We start from the raw sequence: 24172 nt of genomic DNA, 5'->3' as shown, positions 1-24172 counted from the left end.
TTATATTTATATCTATATATACATCTTATGTAGTTTAGTATAAGCACAGACATGTATACTTAAATTTTCAGTGAAAGCTTATAGGTAAAAATAAGGTTACAATGATTGCCTCTGGAGGGTTCATTTTTCTTTTCCATATGCTTTGATACTTTTTACAATAAGCACGTATTACCTTTACAGCTTTTTTTAAAAATCAGTTCTCAGGTAAATTTTAAGACTTTTTAAAATCATTTAATTGTAAATTTTAAGGTGATCCTTTCCTCTTTTGCTAACCTGTTATTCTCAGCTACAATTAGAAATTCTGGTGACTTTATTTTATATCATTCTTGGGCAAAAATATATATATATTCTTACTATCTCCCTCAGAAAAATAATTTCCGGCCAGGTAAAATGAAGTCAGTTATTCGGCTGCATAGCTGCATTAGCTCAAATCCTGACCCTGCCTAGGCCAGGACCTTACCTAGGCAGGAAACCTCCCCCAGCCACAGGCCAGAACCCTTCAGCGCCTGCTCCTCAGTGCTGGACTGAGCCGCAAATCCTTCTTGCCTCCCAGGGCCGCGGGGGCAAAGGCAGCATCTATGTGTGGGCGTCCGGGGACGGTGGCAGCTATGATGACTGCAACTGTGACGGCTACGCCTCAAGCATGTGGACCATCTCCATCAACTCAGCCATCAACGACGGCAGGACCGCCCTGTACGACGAGAGCTGCTCTTCCACCTTAGCCTCCACCTTCAGCAACGGGAGGAAGAGGAACCCTGAGGCGGGTGTGGTAAGCACAAGCTTCCTCCTGATCAGTTTCTGCATGGCCAGGGCCAGGCTGGTCTCCCAGCTCCACTCCCTTCTCTTCACAAGGCCGCACAGCTTCTGCGGAGAACATGCGCTTTCCCGGTGTCTAACCGCGCTTTACCAAAGTGGAGACCTAGCCTCTGCTGGCGGGAGGCATATCATGCGATGAGCCCTCTCCAGTTCATTTCCGTAGAGTTCCTTGTGTATTGTCTTGTTTGGGCATACAAGCGATGATGAGCTTTAGTTTATCAATAAGTTTCCCTGGCATGTCACTTACAAGAACAAAAATTATAAGAACTGAGGGATCATGTCACACTACAAACCCCGAGAAAGCACGCCTGTGTCACAACAGTAAGAAATGCCACCAAGCTGGGAATGAGGCTGCAAAGGGTACAATTCTTGCCTTAGCATATACCCAAACCTGGGATGGACCCTCAATACAGCAAAACAATAATAAGTCCAGCCGCGGTGGACCCATATGGCTCCTCATCCCTCCTAAAGAGAGGGAAAATACACAGTTGTGTATTTTCTTGGGGGAAGGAGTGTGATTTCAACATATTATAAAACAGATCCATGATTTTTAAAACACAAATGAAGATTCACAGGGTATAATCATTCAGTTTCTCTTTGTCTCTCTGTCTTTCTCTGTGTCTCTCTCTGTATATCCCTGTCTGTCTCTCTCTGTGTCTGTCTGTCTCTCTCCCCTGAGAAAACTTTTTTTTACCCCTTCTCATTTTCTCTGTCTCTCTCTGTGTCTCTCTGAAACTGTCTCTCTTTGTCTCTCTGTCTCTGTCTCTCTTTGTCCCTCCAGACCCCCTTCTCTCTCTCTCTCCTTTTCTCATTTTCTCTCTCACTCTCTCGCTCTCTCTCCCCTCTCCCCTTAGAGCAACCAGGTGTAACCGTAAACTTTTCCTCTCCTGAAGAGCATAACGATCTTTTCCTGTCTGCTTGCTTTGCTCACATGCCAGTTTTTCATCTGTCCTCCAGGCCAGATATTTGGCATATGATTCCAAGTCATAGATACACTACACCTGTCTCAAAAAAATTAAAATTTAAATTTAAAATTAAAAAGAGAAACCCTCTTGAGAACCCTCTAGAACAGTGGTTGTAAGGCTGCACCCTTTAATACAGTTCCTCATGTTGTGATGACCCCCAACCATAAAATTATTTTTGTTGCTACTTCGTAAGTGTAGTTCGCTACTTGAATCGTAACGTAAATATCTGATATGCAGGGTATCTGATATGTGACCCCAAAGGGGCCACAACCCGAAGGTTGAGAGCAGCTGCTGTAGACGGAGAAGAGTGTCTTCATTCTATATGTAATCTCAATGTAAACCCCCGCTCTCGCAAACATTGAAAATGATCTTATTCTCACTAAAAAGTGTTTTAACAGGTATCCATGCTTTCCTGAATAAAGCTGGGGAGGTATCCAACACACACCGACGATTCTTGGCTTGTATCAGAATCTCTTTAACAGGTCTGGATTCAGAGGAACGTTTGTTTGGAATAAGCGGCCCTTCCTAGGCAGACGTCAGACATTTGCTCTTCCCACTTTGGGAATATCATTCTTCCTTCTGGAAGAAAACAGAAATGCTGCCACAGTCGTGATGTCTCATGATACTGAGCCCAGAAGCCAAGCTCAGTGCAGCCCAACCCACCACTGACTATCAGAATAGTTTAAATAAGATAAAAATGTGCTGCCCTGGCCCTCGTGGTCTAGGGTTCAAACACTGTTCGCTCATCAATCAATTAATCTTTCCCTGCCAGGCCACCACAGACTTATACGGCAACTGTACCCTGAGGCATTCTGGAACATCTGCAGCTGCTCCTGAGGCAGCCGGCGTGTTTGCACTGGCTTTAGAGGCTAAGTAAGTTTCACCTTGGAGGTAGAGGTCAGCTCGGAAGGGTGGGCTGGTGTGTGCTTCTCCACCCGAATGCTGGGTGTCCACTGACAGGCGTGGATGTGAGAGCCTAGAAAGTCAGGGCTAGTGAATTCAGCTAGACATTTTTAATGGTTCATGGTCCTTCACTGACACACAGTCGTATGCATACGTCACAAAACTATACACCTGAAATGGCAGAAGGCTGCAACTCCTACAACACAAACCAACGACTTATTTACACACCAAAATACAGCACAAAAAAAAAAAAAAAAAAAAAAAAAAAACCTTTCTTTGTGAAATCTCCCTTTACCTTCTGTGGATTGCACAGCTATTTCACCCCACTGATGCTCTCAGCCAGCTAAATGAAAGAACAACAATCAAGGCTGTTCTTCTATGAGGCGGGTCCTCTTCTCCACATTAAGCCAAAGCAGGTGAAGCTGTACAGAATAGTCAAGAAACAGGCTTTCCTAGGGAGCCGTTGAGGTGGCAGATAAGAGACCAGGTCCTATATTCTAACATGCCATGAAAAGACCATGACTGCGTCCTCCTGGGCGTAGCTCGCATTTCAGCATCTGAGCTACCTGCCAGAGTGCTGCTTACATTCCCTGAGAAATCAGAGTCTGGACTTAGATTCTGCCCTCTGGAAACTATGCTGCTGTACTCACAGGCTATATGGGGAGTTCAGAAAATGGATCGCCCAGCAGCTTGTGGGCAGTGTGATTCAGGCTTCCCAGGGAAGGGAGTTAAGGTCCCATTCTTGCCAGAAATTGCTAGGTAATGCAGTTTCTGTCGACAGTATCCAGGCAGACTTACTTGCCCCTCTCCACATATTCAACAACACATACTCTGATCTGCAAAAGAAGCAAGTGTTGAGGAGGCACAGTATTTGTTGCAGGCTGGAACTCCCAGCTGTCCAGAGACTGAGTGCCAATGTCATGACAACTCTCACTGTTTCACCCGTCCCCTAAATTCTAGACTCTGTGACACTGAGGAACTCCCTATGGCAAGGTGAGGATTAGTCCAGAGCCTGGAAGCCCAAAATAGACACACGTGGGCTATATCATGTGCTGTACCTTTTCACATACATGTGACCTAGAATCCCAGTTGTTACCCAGAACAGTGAAAAATGTATCACGTTGGTCATTCCAACACACAGCCTTTAAAATTGTGGCTATTCAGAAGGTTCATTCTGCCATTATTTAAGAGCTGTTGCCTGTGAGTCTGGAGCTGATACAGTAGGGTTAAATCTTAGGGCAAGTTAGTGAAATACCTGTTTTGTAGAACAGTATATTTTACCAATCCTGAAACTTTTCAGAGGCGCAAATACAAAGAACCCAATTTCCATTGCAGATGTACACAAAGAGCTAGCCCAGACAGTGCCACACACAGAATCAAATGAATCTAGACTGTTCTCATGTAGCGCAGAAGTGAGGAGTTCTCTGTTCTGCTTCGGACAGGAAAACTTCAGAGGAGCATGTGAGGTCAACCTCCCCAGACACTGGGGCAAACCACCTTCATACAGTGGACATGAAAGGCCCTCTGTCACATGAAGGCCAGCCCTTAGTCCCTCAGATTCTCATGTGCCAATACTTCTGGGATCTGTAAACTCAGATTCCCATTCTAGAAAAACCTAGAGCAGTTGGTCACACTCAGCTCCTGGGTGGGTGAGTGTGCTCACAATCTGCTCAAAAGCGTTGGCCTGCCTTTGAACAGTCTCCCTTGAAGCCGCCAGTCAGTGCTTAAGGAGCATGCGGCCTAGTGGAGTACTTTGCCTGGGCTCGGAGTTTCACACCAACACACTGTAAATGCGTTGAGATTTTGCCAGAGAAATGATATCATTCCTGTCCTTTCGCTTGCTTGGCTCCTAAAAAGAATTCTTGTCCTTCTGATTGGTTGGCTTCTGTGGAGAATAGTAGTTCACAAGGTCACCTTTTTCTCCTTGTGGCCCTCAATAAAAAAAGTTAATTCTGCTTTATAGCCCAACACACCAGCCCCAAATGTTTCATGGAAATACTAATATCATTTTAACATCTGTGCACTGTCTCTCTTTTCTATTCTAATCCAGTTCATCAATTTTATTAAATATTGAGACATTCTCACGATGAATCCCAAGTGGGTCTCAAACTTCACCACCTTCCCACTGCTGCTCAAGGGTTAGGATTGCTGGATCTCAGTCTTGTCTATTAGAATACAGTGGGAAGCTAACAATCTCCAGCAGCTACTTCTCACTCCCAGAGGTGGCAATTTAATTTGTCTGTGATGGGGATGGAGTGGAGGAATTTCAAATACCCCCAGAGAGCTTTTTAACCTGCCCAAGTAGATGACCTGTGCAGTAGATTGATTTCCTGGTTCACAACTAAGTCATGGCTTGCACTGTTAAAAATTCACACTGAGCAATAACAGACACTGGTTTCCAAAGATCATAGTAAGCATTGTCAAGGACCTGTCCTGCTTTGGGCGTACAAACATGTTAAAAGTATTGTCCTTGCCTTAAAGTGGCAGCCTCATTTCAGACATGGAGTGTATCAGGTAGTGAGCACCCAGGTTAAGAGATCACACGCTGCCAGTACCAGGAAGCATACCCCCATTCCCCTTCAGTCAGGACTCCCAAGACCAGCCCTATTCAGTCCCCAACAGCATAAATTAGTTGTTTCTATTTTTGTGCTTTAAACAAATGGAGTCATATAGATGCTCCTCTATTAGTTCATTTTCCATTGCTACAATAAAATACCTGATGCTGGGTACTTAATAAAGAAAAGAAGTTTCTGTAGCTCACAGAAGTGGAACTGAAAACCCAAGACCAAGTTCCCTGTCCATTTAGTCTCTGGTGGAGGCCACTCTGACAGACATTGGTCATGGCAGGAGCATGTGGTTGAGGAAGGGATCACAGGACTACACTGGAAGCCAGAGATGGAAAAGGGTTGTGCTTGGGCTTTGGTGATCACCGCTCTCTACAACTAGCCAGAGCCCAACAAGAATTCATTCCAGAGGGCGATGCCCCCAGCGACCCACTCCCACAAACTCATAAAGCTTCCACCGTCTTCCAGCAGTGACCCAAAGAAGACCAAGCTTCCAGCCACAATCCCTTCGGGTCACACCCTGCCTCTGACCACAGTGTTTTCTCCTCTGCCTGGCTTCTGTAGTTTGGTATTCTGTTGGTAGAATTCATCCATACCATGCTGGGGAGTTAGCTCGGTTGGTAGAGCACTTGCCAAGCATACACAAGTCCCTGAGTTCAATTCCCAGTACCACATAAACCAGATGTGGAGGTAGAACTCTACCTCCAGTTCTCAGGAGGTAGAGGCAGGAGAATCCCAGTTCTCAGGAGGTAGAGGCAGGAGATCAAGAGTTCAAGGTCATCATCAGCTGCATAGAGAGCTTGAAGTCAGTCTGAGTTCTTGAGAACCTGTCCCAAAAATAATATATATACATATTATTAGAAATAATCACAATTAATTCATTTTCATTTTAATACCCCACATTTCATAAGTTGTACCTCAAAAAAAGCATTCTGCCAGGATGAGCCCCAAATAGTCTGTTGTATGTATCCGCTGAATATGTGCACTTTTTGCCAGATACATGTCTAAGAATGGCATTACCAGGCTATGTCACGTACATGGACAACCTTAGTAAATACAGCCTAATTGTTTTCCAGTGATCCACAAAGCCTGAGTTCTAATTGTTCCACATCTTTGTCAACACTTGATATTACCAATCTTTTTTCATCTTAGCCACACCATGCATACAATATGCTCTTTAGAAATATACTTTAAAAGTAAGAATGACAATGTTTTTAATTGACATATAAATGGTTCTAGATAGTGCGTGCACACCTCCCTTGAGTTAAAAGTTCACAGAGGTTCCAAGCCTCCTAAGTGGACACGTCCTGGGCGTTTCTCACCTTGCTCATCTCGTCTCTTCTTCTCTCGCTCTCGTCCTTGTTCTGCACTCTCTCCTCCCGTGACCAGCGTGGATCTGACCTGGCGAGACGTGCAGCACCTGACTGTGCTCACCTCCAAGAGGAACCAGCTTCACGATGAGGTCCACCAGTGGCGAAGGAACGGGGTTGGCCTGGAGTTCAATCACCTCTTTGGCTACGGAGTCCTTGATGCAGGTGCCATGGTGAAAATGGCTAAAGACTGGAAAACTGTCCCTGAGAGATTCCACTGTGTAGGAGGCTCCGTGCAGAATCCTGAGTAAGTAGGAGCGGTACTTCTACCACACGTGGAAGGGACCCAACTGGCAAAACACCAGGGTCCCTCTCCATGACAGGAGCTACTCTGAGGCATTTCATCTGGGACAGTCAACTTCTGGGCAAAGCTACAGAGATGCACAACTGCAGAGGGATCGTGACCCAGAACACAGTTGTGCAACTCAGAAGCTGTGCTATAACTGCTCCCACGCAGTTCCCATAGTTTTCAGCACTGTTTTTAGGTGCACAGGTCAGTCAACCACTATAGTGAGCATGCAGATCAGTAATAAAATCTGTAATCTCTTCCATCATCATCTCCCCAAGAGCAATCACTATTCTAACTCCATAGAGTATTTTGCTTGTTCTACATTTAATTTGCATGGAACCTATATTGTGTTCTCTTTTATATCTATATTCTTCATTTTTTTTCTTTTGGTTGTTCAAGACAAGGTTCTCTCTGTGTAGTCACGGCTGTCCTGGACTCACTTTTAGACCAGGCTGGCCTCAAACTCACAGAGATCCGTCTGCCTCTGCCCACCCCACCCCCCAAAGTGCTAAGATTTACAGGTGTGTGGCACTGTGCCCAGCTTATGTCTATATTCTTATGTGGAAAATTGTATTTGTAAAATCTGCGCACATTCTGTGTATGCTTGTAGTTTATTTTGACTGTTGAAGAGTGATCTAGTGTGGGACTACCACTATTGTTCATTCTACCTGTAGGACAAAGGAAGGGCTGGGTTTTATTCTGCAAGGGGTGGGCTGTGACTTAGAGGGGTCTGAGTGAGTTTCTACACAAAAGCCGTTGATTGGATCAAGTATAGCCGCTCTCCATCCCACTTCTGTGTGACAAGAGAATTGATCAGTAAAAAGACTTCATTTGTTTAATTTTTCTATCCTTATCGGCCCACCAGTAAGGTGAAACTAGTAATTTCTGTATTGCATACATAGCATGAAAATTACAGAATGTAAGTGTTGGTTTGCAGGGAGCAGAGTTGAGATAAGATATCACCATGTAGTACAGGCTGACTTGAGCTCATAATCCTCCTGCCTCAGCCTCCAGAGTGCTGGGATTGCAGGTGTGTTCCATCACATCAAATTTGAGTTTTGATAAATATATGCACCTGAGGAGCTATCGCCCATAAGACGGTACATCCCATCCACCTGGAAATGGTCCTGTGTTCCTTTCCACTGAGGACACCCACAGCCAGTGTTCTTATTCCTCGCTGCAGATTTGCACTACCCTTCTTGCATTTAGCTAAAATCAGACGACTTCTGATTTATTTTGCTCAGCATTGAAGCTGTGAGATGCACCACAGTGTTGCCAGTGGTTGTCTCGCATTCACTCTCGCTGCTGAGTTTTCCATCCTGAGAATTCTCCCCTGTGGGTTAGTTAAGTCATTTCAGTCCACCCTGCTGTCCCTTCCGAGCACCTCCTGCTCCTGCCTTTTCTAATGATCATCTAAGCTTAATGAGACTTAAGCATACTAAGATGTTATCCTCTCCTTCCCAATGGTCTTGGAAACTCTGCAGTGGTAGCCTTTACCCAGACCTGAATTCAAATCTGGACTTTGCCACTTTATACCTCTCCACCAAGCTTCTGACCTTTTTGACCCTCTATTTTGCCAATTTCCCATCTTTGTGATCTGACCCCTTTGGCGTTATGTAATCTACAAGCCCCATCCCAATATAATAGTTGGGTGTTTGTTTGTTTGTTTGTTTGTTTTTTGGTTTTGTTTTTGTTTTTAGCTTATTAGAGGCTGTGTAAAGGGTTACAGGGAAAGTCAATTTTATTGAAAACAGAAGTCCATTTGTGATAAGGCAATGAATATTCTTTTATATAAACAAATTAAACAAAAAGTTCTAATGTCCACCTAATTTATTGTGTGCATCTAATATACACAATAAACTCAGAGCAATGCTGGGGAGAGAAAATGCCGCTTACAAAGCCAGGCAGGCGTAGTGCCGCACGGCTGAGAGCTCCACACTGGACAGACTGAGGCAGGAGGATTACAAAGGTTACACAGGAAGATCCTGTCTTTCAAAAAGGTTACGGCAAGGTGAATGCAACGTAAGATGGGAAAAGGTCTGAGAGATTGCTAAGACCACTCTGCATCAGGCCTCACCCTCATGAGCCAAACAGAAGCAACCTTTGCCCTATACTTCAGTGAAAGTTAAAATGCCAGGTTTTTCTTCTCATGTGAATGAATGAATGAATACACTCCTTAAATTTTTTGAGCTCCAGAAGGGCATCCGCCTTTATTCCTTCCTAGTGCAATGGAACTGCTATCTTTTCCACGCCAAGCTTCTGAGATGGGTCAGCACCACACTGTAGAGCTGGCATGTGGTGGGCACTTAACGTCACTTTTCCTCTTCCCTTCACCCGCGATTTCGAACACTTCTAGATCACACTTTAGAACAAAGTGAAATAATAATCTCTTAAAACTCAGGAAGAAATAATTGTCTGGCTCCTGTGTGAATTCCAATCTGTGCTTTATGTTTAAAGCATCCTCCAATAGAAGGGTTTGGATGTTCATTTTCCAATGAACTAGCATATTCTCGTGGGGGAAAATCCACCTGTGAGTATAGGCGCTCCTTCCATAGGTGAGAATCCTTCCGCTGATGAACATTCTCCCTAAATGAGCATGCCCCTATAGATGAACATTCTCCCTAGTCACTGGTGAGCATCCTCTCTGGGTAGGTGTCTTCCTGACTGAGCATCCTTCCATGAGCAAGCATCCTCCCACAGGTGAACATCCTCCCATGGGTGAGCATCCTCCCACTAATGAGATGCCCCCATGGATGAGCAGTCTCCTAGATGAGCAGTCACTGGTGAGCGTCCTCCTTGGATGAGCACCTCCCTGACTGAGCATCCTCCTGTGGGTAAACGTCCTCCTTGGGTGAGCCTCTTCACTGTCTACTCACTGAGTTCCAAGAAAGTGGCACAAAACACATCTTTGCAGAGCCCCCACACCTCCCCAAAAACCATTCTATGATCTCATGAAGCATTGCTTCAGTCGGCACTGAATAGGAAGGCAAAGATTCAGGCCCATGAAAACCTATAAGCATAAGCCCCAAGAGATGGTATAGTCTTGCATCAGGTAATTGCATTAAAGACAGCCTCAGACAGCATCAGAGGCACCAAAATGCATGTTTATTAAGAAGAAAAAAGAAAAAAAAAAAAAAGCTCAGCACTTCCCTTAGATTGGTATGACCAAGAGCAAACCCAAGTCTGGATTCTCCACTTCTCTCCCTGTGCCTTTTATCTATCTATTGCTTATAGTTACTGGCCTGTCTATGTCTGTCTGTGTCTGTGTCGTCTGGCTATGTCTGTGTCTGTGTCTGGGTCTGGGTCTGGGTCTGGGTCTGGGTCTGGGTCTGTCTGGGTCTGGGTCTGGGTCTGGGTCTGACTGGGTCTGGGTCTATGTCTGGCTGTCTTCGAATCTGGCTGTATCTGTGCCTATGTCTGCCTGTGGCTGTGACTGTGGCTGTGGCTGGGCCTTTGCCTGTGCCTGTCCCTATTGCTGTCTGTACCTATACCTACCTGGTATCTAACTGTCCCTAGCAAAGGACTTTGGTCTGTATTTATTAGCCAGCATCACATGAGGAAGGAATGAGGGATACTTTGTAGAAATCGTCAACAGTCCACAAGGGATTAAGTTATTTGCATCAACTGACCCCAAGCATCCAATACTGCAAGCAAGCCTCTATCAAGTAGTGTCCTATGCCGCTTCCAACATTTATCGAAAATATTTGTTGAATACAGTTGCTTTTGACCTGTTTTGTGTTTTCAACAAATAATTATCATAACAGGTATGCATTGATCTCTGGGCCAGGCCATGGAAAAGTACATAACAAGATTAAAGCTATCCATTAGCTTAAACTGAAAAAGCAGATTATGTGGGAAATCCAAGGCAAGTAAGATTGGGTGTTACACTGTTCTCTTAAAGGTACATTAAACAACCAGGCTGAGTGCACAGTAGAATATCAGGCTAAATCTTAAGTGACCGGGTTGCACTCTTAACTTGGCTATAAAGTCCAGCAAAAGCTCCAGTCTGTTGGAGTATAAGATATCTTTTCCTAAAACTGCATCATTATAGATATAGACGCTAAAAATGGCTACTCTAAAGAGCTTCTGGAAACCTTTACACACATTGTGTTTAGTCAGTACTGCCCTAGGAAATGTGTTCTATCGCTGTTATTTTTCACAGACAAGGAAGTTGAGACGCAGAAAGCATAAGAAATATGTTTTGAGGTCAAGGAAGGCCAAACCAGGACTAAAGGAATGGCCAAGACCCAGGCTCTTTTCACTGTCTGATTCTGACCTTAATTCATTTACCAAATGGCCTGCTGTGGCCTGTGGCCTGTGCCCTGTGCTCTATATCAGACTATGTGGCTTTCCTGCTGAAAGCTCAACCGTGTCTTTATGGTTCAGGATAGGAGGCCGGTGAAGGCTGAGGACACAGTGACGGTGACCTAGCTACTGTGTGGCCAAGTGGATTTGAGTGAAAGGTTGGACAGGACCGCACGTGTCTCGGTGAGTCTGTGTGGAAGGAGGCGATGCCTGGGAAATTTTCCAATAAGACGTCTCCTGAAGCCTTTGAAAACCTACCGATAGGTAGTTCGAAAACATCCGTCACTGCCACTGCAGACACTGTCGCTGTGGACTACCCAGGGTCCTGTGGGAGTAACCGAACAAAGAGCACTGGGCTACATTGCCTGGGGCACTGAGGGCTCAGCCCTCATCAGCATAACTAACGTACGGAAGCCGTGGCCACTGTGTCTCCTAATGGAGTTTAGAACTTCTTGAAAATTTTGGAGGCTGTAAGGCTTTATAGGTGGTGACGTGTTTTCTATCTGCACCATCCAAAATAATCGGAGATGGCTCTCAAGCACTAGAGAGGGTAAAAGTGCAACCGAAGACTATAGTTTCCGTTCGATCTGATTCCAAGCAACTTGTGCAGAGGTAGGCACCAGTGGCTCAGCACTAAGGCTCATGTAGCAGCTCCTCCACGGCAGGAGTGTGGCTCAATGGGACAAACAGAATAGGACCCAGCAATGTGATAACACCAACTCCACACAGGGTGTTCAGAACTGAGGCTGGGAGCGTGTTGTGCAGGCCATGTGACGACCTGGGGCCTCCCTTGTGCTCCTGTAGCTGAGGAGCCACGGCTCATTCCTCACACACAGTCAGTGCGGTGGCGTCATGGCATCAAGAGAACTCAGAAGCCGGACAGGAGAGGGTGGAGAGCGTGGGGCTGACCGGGCCACCAGGCAAGGAAGACCCCGATGCCCTGGAATGGCTTCCAAGGACACAGGAATGAACAGCCTCCTCAGCGGCCGCTTTCCGAGTCACGCTGACTGCGCAGGGACAGCTCGTGGGGTGGAGCAAGCTCTCACAGAGGTGACTGTCAGGTATATGAGTTTGCTCGGCGGTTATCTTCCTGGAGAAGGAGTCAATTTGAAAAGCAATTTTCTAAAGAACTTTATCAAGGGAGTCAGTGAAGGGTGCTCAAGGAGGATCAAAGGGAAGAGAAAACTGGCTGTGACCAGCTGCGCCAGCCACGTGCAAAGAACAGAATGAACTCTGCCGCCCCACGGCCTGAGCAGAGGGGAGTGCTGAGCCTGGCGCTCACACCTCCCACCCTCTGGGAACCCCAAGGGAACTGTGGCTGCAGCTCCTCTAGATGTGAATGTGATCCAGCTGAATTCCAGGCGAATTTGGAAAAAAAAAAAATGTGTTACAACCTGATATCAGTGCCAGAAGTGGCATGGAGGAAAGCGAAATGAGTATGCTTGGCCCCGTAACGACTGTGCAATTTTACACAGCGCTGCTGTCCCGCGGTGTGGGTCACCAGGCACCTGACCCTGTCGTGTGCAGAAGAGGAACCCCAAAGTGAACACCCCACCCGGAGTTCTCACAAATGCAAACGCTGTGGGCATGTTGTGCACTTGAGAGGGAATGGCTGTTGTCTGTGACTAAACGAAACAATCAAAATAATACAGCAAAGGATCCATAGAACAAGAGCGTTCTGCAAAGTGCGCTGGGAAACGCCGGCTTCTGGACGTCAACTGACTCCATGTTTATTGCAATCTACAGCAGGATAAAGATATGAGCCCCCCCCCCCAAAGCCCAGGGGCTTTCTTTATAGGACCTGAGCATTAGGCATTTGTGCCTCTCCTGAAAGGTTGGCTGCTCTGAAGTGTCTGGCTGAGCTGTCTGCACTGAAAGCATTCCAGAACGTGGCCTGAGAATGGACACTCTGTGACCACTCAGGATCCCTACTCCGCAGCCGCCTCCTATTTTAACTCCTAAGCTAAGGATTCCTAAGTGCACAGATGAGATTTTTCTTACAGAATTACCTTTTTTCCTGCTTTCTAGAAAACAAAAAACAAACAGACCAACTAAGAACCCCTGAAAAATACAGCCATGCCGTCCCTCAGGGTGTGTGCAGGTGGTACGCCTGCAATCCAGTGAAGCATGCCCTCCTCTGTGCAGGAAGCGGTTTACGTAACATGGAGCTCAGGGGGTCTGAGGAGCATGAATTTCCCCATGGCCCCAAACAAGCCATACGCCCAGGCATGGCTTTCTGATCCCTGAACACATTTCAACCTCCAAGACTTCTAGGAAATTTATGATTCTTAACAAAAATCTATGTCTTTGCTCCCACCCCTGTCTGTCTTCCTGTTTTCCAAATGTGTGAACACCTTCCACTGTTTTTCTCCACTCCCCTCCATCTCTCCCTGTAGCTGCTCCCACAAGTTCACAGTGCCCATCTCAAGTAAGGAGACGGCACTTCCTTAGGAGGGAAGTAGTTTTGCCCCCTTGCTGACACTTCGTCCTTTGTCTCTGTCTCTAGTGTCTTCCCTACGTGGGTAGAGCAGGGTCTAGGAGAAGCAGACAAGACAGCTACAGTGGACAGCTAGCCTCCACATGCTAAATGCCAAGGCGTGCCCACACCGTTCTCTGTACGAGGGCTTCTCCCTGGCTTCTGTTTGCTTGATTTCATATTCTGAGATGGTGACTGACTTGCTGCTCGCTCCTGTTGACCTTGAGCTCCTAGCAAATCTTCCAATTCTGCCTTCCAAGTCCTGACATTCCAGGAACAAAAGGAATGGTAATGATTGAGTCAGAATGGACCAGTGTTCTTTACAACCAACAGTGACATGGATAACAATCAACAGGCCTCAGAGACTGTGCGAAGAGCCTGGTCATCAAGCCCATCAGCTCTTCTATACTGAGTGGCAACAGTGCCACAGGGACGGGAAATTGCCTGGAAGTGGAGCCTGAGGACCAATTTGAACACATACGCTTTACAGATGGGAGGCTTTTCAGAAAGCTGCTGTTGGGAATGAGGGGTTCTGAGTAAGCAGGATAGAACCGAGAAGGTTGTGCTGTCAAGGATGTGCACCTGTGACCAGATCCACTGGGGCTCTGGACCATCAATAGCACCAGATGTCCCCACTTTGAGGTGAAGCAAGGGTGCTGATGTAGCATGTGTTTTCCCCAGCCTGGCTTCTTCCACTCCTGAGGAAAGTGCTCCAGATAAGGGAGCAGCTGACACTCTGGAGAAGGGATGGGCTCTGGAGCAGGCACTGATGCCATCCTCTGAAATCCCTCAGCTGCAGCGTGCCTGTATCTATGCAAATTTCTCTTCTTCTGTCATAAGAGGTCCCCTCAGCACTAGGCCCACTCTCTCACTTGATGGACTCGTTCACGGAGACCGCAGCATGTGGTGTACTGTGGACATGGCTCCCCTATCCCTCAGCCTCAGACCATCAAAGAAATACATTCTGTTTTCTCAAAAGGAAGTAATGTCACCTTTCTGCCAAAATTTTTACAAACTCGATTGAAAGGTGAACAACCCTGAGTGACTCCAGTCCTAAGTACCCTGGATGAAATTGAAACAAAAAACAACTTTTCTATGCCTGGAGGCTTATCTGCTGGGCAGAGTTGAGTCATTAAGATCACAGAGTGTTCTGGTGGTGGTGGTGGTTTGTTTTGTGGAAAGGCCTTTCTGTGTAGGCCAGCATCCCCTTGAACTCGTTAGGTAGCCCAGGCTAGCCTGACACTCATGACCCTCCTGCTGGCTCCCTATGTGCTGAAATTACAGGTGTGCACCTCTCCGCCTGACTAATAGTGACTTGCACTCAGCAGACGATGAGTGAGTCCTGAGGCTTCAAGGGCAGTTACTACAGTGAATGTCCTGGTTGTTGGCTTGTGAGTTTTGAACTTTTCAAGTGAGCCAAGACTATAAGACAGGAATAGGACAGAATGTTCAAACTCCTTCTGGGCATCTTCCTGGCATTTTTCTCTGCAAACCCAAGACCTCCCTGATAGCACATTCTAAACTCCTTCTTAGACCTGCTCCTGTCTTCACAGAAACCCCATAGCAAAGCGTAGCATTTTTCTCATACCTTAAGGTGCAAGCCATTCTAGAGACCTCCAAAGGGTAGCCAGAAATCCTGCATTGCCAAATCTACATTTTTGCAACTATCAAATCAATGAATGAAAAGTTAATTAAATTAAATTTGTTAGGTAAAATTTCAGCTCCTCACTCATGCTGGCTGCATTTAAGTGTTCTGTTGCCTTCTGTGGCCAGTGCCTACTGTACCAGAGCACACAGGGCACTTCCACTACAGTCGGGAGCTCTGCAGGCCAGTGCCAACCCAGCCGTTTATAAGCAAGCTCTGTGTACACATCTGTGTATAACCTGACTTTCAAGGCTGGCGTCACAACTGCTCGCCAACAAATTCTCAAGAACCTAGGACCAAAGGCCACTTCCCCCACCATCCCCAGCTCTCCATCCCCTGGAGGCTGGCCTCAGAGATTCTAAAGCCTGTCAAGTTGACAACCAATGTCAACATCACAGTTTTCAAGTTGCTTGGGAGAGTGTTCCTGTATCAGTCAAATACAGTGTGTGCTTCTGGAAACCATCTTGGGCTTGTGGTCTTGTACCAATGACAATACAGAATCAAGCTTGGCACCAAGCCGCTTGTGTGTAATGGGCATCTTTTCCTAGATATAGTCTGTACAATACATGGTTTAAAGCACCTATCATTCGTGAAGAAAACAAAGAAATGTGTACTGTTTGGAGCTCTAAAGGGGACAGTATACCAAATCCCCAAGGCTCAGAGCAACACACTGTAGAAGACACAGATAAGGAGGATAAGGAAGGATAAGGAAGAGGATAAGGAAGAGTGGCGTGAAATACTGTTTTCTGGCCTTGACATGGCCATTGCACTCAAGCTCAGCAGCTCTGGTCACCTGCACACAATCTACACACAATGGAGCCGTCAGCAGCAAAGAGAAGAGAAGGACTGTGGGACTCCACCCCTAGCTGAGCAGTTTCTGGCTATGGGTGTCTGCTGGGGGAAGAAAAACCATTTTTCTTCAGGGTGTGGCCACTGGTAGGTTAATCATGCCCTGGTGGGCGGCCCCACACCCAAGAGTGTCCAGGCAGCTCTAACTGAACTTAGTGGATTCTTTTTTTTTTTTTTTCAATACATGAAATTGAAGGGGGGGCATGTTGGTGGTCCAGGAGGAGAAGGATGGGGAACTGGGGGGGGGGGGGGGGTATGATCAAGATACATTGTATGAAATTGTCAAAGACTAAATTTAAACTGTTCTTTTGAAAAAGAAAAACTAAGTCATTGTGAGTTCTTTCCTACATCTGAGTTGCTCCTAAGACAAGACCTTGCCAATTTGGGACACTGAATCATCCTACTAAGAAACAGGGGTGCAGAGAACAGGTACCACATCCTGTCAGACATCGGTAGAAGACTCTCCCTGAGGAATTAAATCCCTGACACTTTCAGGTGTCCTGCACACAGGCTGAGCAGATTTCTGTGATGTTGGCAGGAGAGAGGCTGAAGTGGAGGAAGCCAGGCTACGGGAGAGCTGCAGGTGACCCAGGGGGGCTTAGGCAATGTGGGGAGGACACCAACGGCGGTTACATCCCCTTTGCAGGGAATGGCCTATGCTCAGATCCACACGGGTGATGTGAAAATCAAAACCCATTGAATCCCGTTGTCATGGCATGTATCTCAAATATTCTCTTACCAAATTTCCTCCTCTCTGTCCTCAGGAAAATACCACCCACCGGCAAATTGGTACTGACCCTCAAAACAGATGCCTGTGAGGGGAAAGAAAACTTTGTCCGCTACCTAGAGCATGTGCAAGCTGTCATCACAGTGAATGCAACCCGAAGAGGAGACCTGAACATCAACATGACGTCCCCCATGGGCACCAAGTCCATTTTGCTGAGCCGGCGTCCAAGAGACGATGACTCCAAGGTGGGCTTCGACAAGTGGCCTTTCATGACCACCCACACCTGGGGGGAGGACGCCCGGGGGACCTGGACCCTGGAGCTGGGCTTTGTGGGCAGTGCCCCACAGAAGGGGTTGCTCAAGGAATGGACCCTGATGCTACATGGCACGCAGAGTGCCCCATACATTGATCAGGTGGTGCGGGATTACCAGTCCAAGCTAGCCATGTCCAAGAAGCAGGAGCTGGAGGAAGAGCTGGATGAGGCAGTGGAGAGAAGTCTGCAAAGCATCCTGAGGAAGAACTAGGGCCATGCTTCATCCTTCACCTCCCCCTCCTCCCTGTCTCTGCCTCTGTCCTTGCTCCACAGTTCTGGCAGCCACCAGCCGCCCAGAAATTCCTGTTACCCCCACACAAGCAATCCCAGCCTGGTCTGCAGCTTTGCTCACTGTCAATGATTATTTGCACCACAATGGAAGCAATCGTTTTTATTCTGTAGCCCAAATATAGCGTTCCTACCAACATCTACGTCCTACGTGTGACTCGACCTTTATTTCTGTCATGTAAATGGGTGATACGCTGCAAACAAAACCGGGACAGTTTTGCTCTCAGTTTTTCTTTTCATGTCTGAGGAGAGAAACGAATGCATCAAATGAGTCTTGGTGACTCAAGAGCATTTGTGGTCTCAGCTGAGGTGCTGTTACTTGGCACAGAAATGAAACCTGGCAGAGGGTAAACTCCACAGCTCTAGCATGGGGGGAAGAGGGTGGCTTAAATTAGGCACGACTAGGCAGGGTCATCAACTGAGGTGTGTGATGAGAAAGTTGCTGTTCCTGGGAAGCCCTACTGTACAGGGTGAGGAAATTTAAAAGGCATGAGCATTGAAAATTTACTGCCGATACCAAAATTATGTTCCCTGTGCTCTGCCAGGATGACATAAAACTGAGGCCCATTGCTCTCCTGTCACCAGCCGCCGCTCTGAGTGGGGTAGAATCCCCTGGGACACCCAAAATGCCTTTCTTAGAGTTCAGGCATACACAGCCAGCCATCCAAGACAGAAACTACAAGGCAGAGCTCGCAGCTGTCGGGCAAAGAGCGATTCACCAGCTTTAGAAACAGGAGCACTCCTTTTCCCTAGTGCTTTAGACAGCTTTGATATGACACAAACAAGAGGCAGGACGTTTCTCTTTTTTTTGTTTTTTCTTTTATGTTTTGATTTGTTTTTGACAGCTTTACCCACATCCACCTGGGCTTTGATTTCCCAAAAGCATTATTGGAGTGCAATTTCTCCCTCCCTTGAGCTGTGATTTCCTTGATGTTTTGGGGAAGTGGGCCGCTGTCCCAGAAGAGGCTAGTGGGTGAAGACATTAAGTGGCCATGTTCTTGCTGACCTCTGTTTGCAAGGAGCTTGCTCCACGGAGAGGGACACATGCCAAGCCGATCCCCATGACCAGAAGCCAGAGGGCAGCAAGAGACAGCCTCTTTTAGGAAAGCACACTTTGTCATCACGGCAACTCAGGAAGCCGTGAGCATATCTAGCAAGTATCCCAGAGGTGACAGCTGTCGACTTTAAAAGATATCGCGTCGTCCCAGTTATTACCAAACTGTCACTTGCTGTCCCCACCCAAGGACTGGCTTCTTAATCAAATCCCAGTGTGCAGTCACCCCACCCCACCTTGTCACCCGCCTTCTCTGATGCATGTGCAGAGCCTCGGGCTCCTTTGCTGAGGTCAGCAACTCGGAAAACACTAGGTTTCCATTGCTTGAGGGCGGCAACTTCAAGAGAGAGTTCTGAAAAGCTCGTTTCATTCCTTTTCTCCCCCAGACTGACAAGCATTTTGTCCTCTCTAACACCTTATACCTTTCCCTGTATCCCGCTTTTGAGTGTAATAATATTTATGATTTTTAAAAGTTTATTACTTGATGCAAAGGTCTTTTTAAACCACCTTAGATTTAAAGGAAAAAATGATAATCATTGAAAATGCATTTCACATTAATGGTCTGGAAATAAACCAAAGGACATTATGTGTGCATGCGTGCGTAAGTGCCCACAGAAATATATGTACATATGTAGACGCATACATGTGTATATGTGTGTATATATACTTGTATAAATGTACATACACACGTATACCTAGATGTGTGTGTTCTGTATGTATTGGAGAAACACACGCCGTATACATCTCTAAAAGAGTATTCAGAAAATATCAAAATGATTCCGGCTGAGCAGAGGCCGGTGGAGATTCAGGTGAAATGTCTGTTCATCTCTTCCCGTTGTGACATCTCTGTAATTTTGAAGCTCTCTGTATAAACATTAAATGTCTTATATAAGCAGCAGAAATATAAAATAGTTGTCCATATTTTCACATTTGTAGTATAATTTATGAAATTAGAGAGTAACTTATCTGCTTCTTAATAGAAATGGGAAATTTTGATATGAGTATATAAAGGTATATACAACGCTAAATATAAACATTTGATCTCTATTTCATTTTTGGCATCCGTATTAACACAAACTATGTCTAGCTAGTAATGTTTTTATGATGCCCCTGATTTTAATGCAAGAGGCAGTTATTTATTTTAAAAAGTGAAAGCAGGTGGATAATAATCAGGTTAACATTGTTACTCCCTGTGACAAATTTCTAAGTAAATTTAAAAATATATGTTGTAAATTAGGAGGCTCAACAATAAAACATACCTTCCAGAAAATATGTGGGATGTGCTGTATCTTACACAAAAATACTTCCACCCAGTGTAGGAGCCAAAGGTAGACCTTAAAAGCTTGTTTTAGCACATATGCATGACAGATGAGTTATTAGCAGATAAGTCACATGCAAATTATGATCAACAAGAGCATTTCTGAAACTCCAGTTACCTTTGAAAGTGGATGATAAATTCAGCGTAGTAGTCAATATCAGACTTCTAACAGAAGAAAAGAGTTCATATAATAAGTTCTGTTTCCTGAAGTACCTATTCCCGGAGTGTGTGCGTGTGTGTGTGTGTCAGGCATGCATGCCTTTTCTACCTGCCTTAGTATATATACTGGCCCATATGAAAATATGTATATGTCTTATTGTGGGCCATGATCAAAAATATTTCAGAGCTTCCTTTAACCCCATTCACAAGACAGAGACAGGTGAGTCTCTGTGAGTTTGAGGCTAGCCTGGTCTACATAGTGAGTTCCAGGGAAGGCAAGGCTGTATGGAGAGACCCTGTCTCAACAACAACAATAAAAACCTTCAACAAACATGATTCTAAAACACAGTATATAGTTAATGCATATTATAATAACAACCTCAGAGTCTTTTTGACTTAATACAAAGGCTTATCTGTCATTCCCGTGAGGTCAAATGAGGGCTTGGGTGACTCTCTGTACACTGAGCAGGGACCTAGGTCACCTCCGTCTCATACTTTGTGGTCTGAACACGGGGTGAACACCAGATAGCTTCTCATGCTCTTCCCTGTTCAGGAGATGTGCATACTCTTGCCCACAGCACCAGACCGTTCTCATCAATGAACCAACATAGACATGGGACAATTGGGAAGTGCAGGAAAATTAATGGGGTACCTGCTGAGTGTTAGACCCCTACCGTGGTGCCTGATAGTCCTGGGAAGCGAGTTCCTAATTTACATGGCAACTGTTCCTCGTGGGTGGTACTGTGCTCTAGGGCAAACTAACTGTACCTTACTCCCATGTGACCATGTTATTCTAAAAAAAAAAAGTAACTCATTGTAAATAATTTATAATGTTCTCTGGTCCTTCATTTATTAAACTCAAATATTAAAACTTTAAGTGAGCCTATGACTAAATGTGGAAAGATATAAGATGTGGAAAGATATAAGACCCAAAGTCTTGTCTAATTACATTGAAACACTATAAGCCAAAACTTTTGTTCAGGCCTTGATACCCTAAAGATTAAAGTTTGGGAGAGGGCTGCTTCTGTGTGTGTGTGTGTGTGTGTGTGTGTGTGTGTGTGTGTGTGTGTGTGCTGGGTTTTGTCCTCTGTTTTCACTCTTTTTTTATTTGTTTTGCTTTATGTGTATACATGTTTTACTTGTGTGCCTGTTGGATCCCTGGAACTGGGGTTACAGATGGCTGTGAGGCACCGTGTGGATGCTGGGAATTGACCCTGGGTCAAAGCAAAAGCAACAAGTGCTCTTGACAGCTTAGTAATCTCTCCAGCCCCATTTTTAAATACCTGCAGAGTTATTGCTCTATGCCATCATTACTCTTGTCATCATAAATTAATGATGGGCTTCCAAGTGACAAATACATTCACTGATTCAACTGATTATAAGGAAACCACACAGTGCAAAACCAGACAACCAAGTACTTTACATTTAGATAGAAAGAGAAATGCTAAATTAGAAGATGTGTTGACTTCACAGCCAGGGTGTTTAAAGATGCAAGAATCTGGTTTGCTTTGAAATAATAAAAGTAAAACCACAAGGATTAGAAAGAGTGGATATGACCTTAAAATAAATAACGCCAGCCCATGTCACGTGGGCCAGTGCAAGTGATTTGGTTATATCCAGTAAAGGAGTTCTCTGCCCCCAAAAACGGAATGAGTCAATAGAGTGGGAGAAGGGAAACTCAACCTACGGGAGCTTAAATGCATGGAGAGACAAGATGGCAGATGGCAGATGTGGGCAGAGAGAGACTAGCACACAGGAGAATCTCGGTCTCTGAAGAATGAAGTCTACTGAGAACAGTGTGCTGAGTGAGCCACGCCAGGCCCAGGTGTGGTGCACTGCCTGTGTCACCTGCCCATGGCCCCTCTCCATATCCACCCGCAGCCTTCCGGTGCCTCCTTCAACTTCCCGGGACTTTTAGCTGCATTTAAGGGAGACACACACCTCCATCCAGAAGTCAGTGCACTCTTGAGTTTGTCCCCTGATCTCTTATTCATTTAGCTGAGCCCTTTCCTTTCATTTAAATAACTGAGCAGCTCTGAGTTCAGATTTCTAAGGAAACAGGAAGAAAATGTGATCAAGAGGTAAATTCCCAGGCCAGGCTTCTGATGCAGCCCACGGAAGGGAAGCTCTGTGTTGCTGAACCCCTAATCCTCAGCCTGAGTGGACTGGGGCCGGGTTAGAATGGGAAGTCAGTCAGAAATCTCAGCCCACATAGCTCAGGGGCCAGAGAAGAGCAACAGTGAAGCCACCAGTCCCCTAACTCTGATGTCAACTGTCACCTGTTTACACCAGGGAATCCTGTCACACATGCACCTTCCCATCCCAGCATGGAGAGTCTCACCCATACCTTATCAAAATCCTGCACCCAAGAGGACATCCCACAAACTATTCCCAGCTGGAAACTAAAACTTACATGCTCCCATGTGGTCCCATGCCCTCAGACCACTGACTGGCCACAGGTGGCAGGTGAGCACATGGTCCCAGGATGCTCACGTGCAATTAAGGAGGCATGGCTGCTGAGGCACCAACGCCATGGAACCATTGTCCCAGGAACCAATCTCAATTCGAGTCCTAGCGCTCTCGCTCGCTCTCTTTCTCTCTCATCAGTATAGTGTGTGTGAGAGAGAGAGAGAGAGAGTGTGTGTGTGTGTGTGTGTGTGTGTGTGTGTGTGTGTGTGTGTGGCATTTATTTGCTAATATCCAAACCTGAGAAAAAAAATTGAGGGCATTTGTGCCCAGTGATGCCCTTTGTCATCAGCGTGCCCAATACTGTATGAGTTTTGAAGTCACTTCATTCATCAGTGTGCCCCAACCACAAATCTATGACAGAAATTTTTTTAGGGTAAATATGATTGTAAAGGTTACTTCAAGATCCTCCCCAATAGGCTTCAGGTCAAAGGGGCAACTACATGGATCTTTTTCAACATGAAGTTGGGGGTGTGGGTCAGATTCGCCATCTGATTTCTAATCTGAGGTCATGGCAGGCTAATCTGAGGTCATGGCAGGCCCTGTGGGTGCACGCCTGACGTCAAGAAGGCAGCAACCTGCAGCCGTGGGCCAAATCTGGGCACTGCCGGTGTTTGTGAGCACAACTTTGTTGGAAACACATGCCCGCTTGTCTTTGTTCCGTCTGTGCTGGCATCACTCAGCCGCAGGGTTGAGTGAGTTTAGCAGATGCTATACGATCCACATTTATTTAACATATCTGTGCGTGTTCATACCCATGAGTGTACGTGTGTCTTCGGGGGCCAGAGGTCAAGGACAGGCAGCTTCCTCCATTGCTCCCCATTGTTTTCTGAGACGTGGTGTCTCACTTCCCCTGGAGCTCGACTGACTGGCCAATGAGGTCTCCGGGGTCTGCCTCCCCACTCCAGGGTTGCAGCTGCCGGTGACCCCCTACCGCTGTCTTCTTAAGCAGGTGCCTAGGGGAGACCTCAAGTCCTCATGCTTGTGCAGCCAATTCTCCATCCCAGACCGTAAGGGAAGACAGTTGCCGCCCCTCCCACGCCTCTCCCTGGCCGTTAGGAAGACACTTGTATGGTCTCCACACACACCGAAAGCCAGCTGTTCTGTCCGCCTGAGAATTCGCCAACTGCCAAGACTTAGCAGGCCTACTTGGAGCAAGCCTGAGGGGCAAAGTGTCAGTACCCAAGGGTCACCCTGGACTGGAGAAGGATGGGAACTTTGGTGCAATAGCTCAGCTTCCTTACCCCTGCTGGAACAACCTGAAGATTTGCGCCAGTCTCTTAAGAGGACCCCAACAGGCTGGAGTCAGCTCTGGTAGAGGTACACACAGGGGTGTGTGTGCACATGGTGACCGGTCATCCGAGTTGGGGGTGGGGCCTCGGTTCTCCCTCAGGATGGCTCATGTTTTTTGAACATGAACCCCACCATTCTACCTTTTAAGAGCGATGCATCTTAGCTGAGCCTATCGCTTGGTACTAGTTCACCTGGCATCTCTGAGTCCATGAGTGTGGATTCACACCAGAAACAGAGGGAGGGCAATACCTAGAGGCCTCTTGAGGACTCGGGGCTTTCAACTTGGTCTCAAACTCTGAGTGCAGGAGAAGCCCAAGTGACCAGAATGGTGCTAGGCAGGGAATTTTGGGTACATAGGAGAGGCTAGAATTA

The 24172-nt window shown here is 46.2% G+C and overlaps 1 protein-coding gene across 1 annotated transcript in view; it reads left to right on the top strand.

Moving 5' to 3' along the window:
• Window positions 1-17653, top strand: part of Pcsk2 (proprotein convertase subtilisin/kexin type 2) — a 260339-nt gene extending 242686 nt beyond the window's left edge. The window contains exons 9-12 of the mRNA XM_055602602.1: window positions 554-769; window positions 2554-2654; window positions 6638-6865; window positions 16947-17653. Of these exons, the coding sequence (XP_055458577.1) occupies window positions 554-769; window positions 2554-2654; window positions 6638-6865; window positions 16947-17433 (1032 nt within the window). The 3' untranslated portion in view covers window positions 17434-17653. The remainder of the gene's footprint in view (window positions 1-553; window positions 770-2553; window positions 2655-6637; window positions 6866-16946) is intronic.
• The last annotated feature ends 6519 nt before the right edge of the window (window positions 17654-24172 follow it).

The sequence above is a fragment of the Psammomys obesus genome, unplaced genomic scaffold, assembly GCF_907164565.1.
Source record: "Psammomys obesus unplaced genomic scaffold, mPsaObe1.curated_primary_1811, whole genome shotgun sequence".
NCBI lineage: Eukaryota > Metazoa > Chordata > Mammalia > Rodentia > Muridae > Psammomys > Psammomys obesus.
Note: the sequence above shows the minus strand (reverse complement) of the source record. Positions and strands in the feature narration are given on the sequence as shown.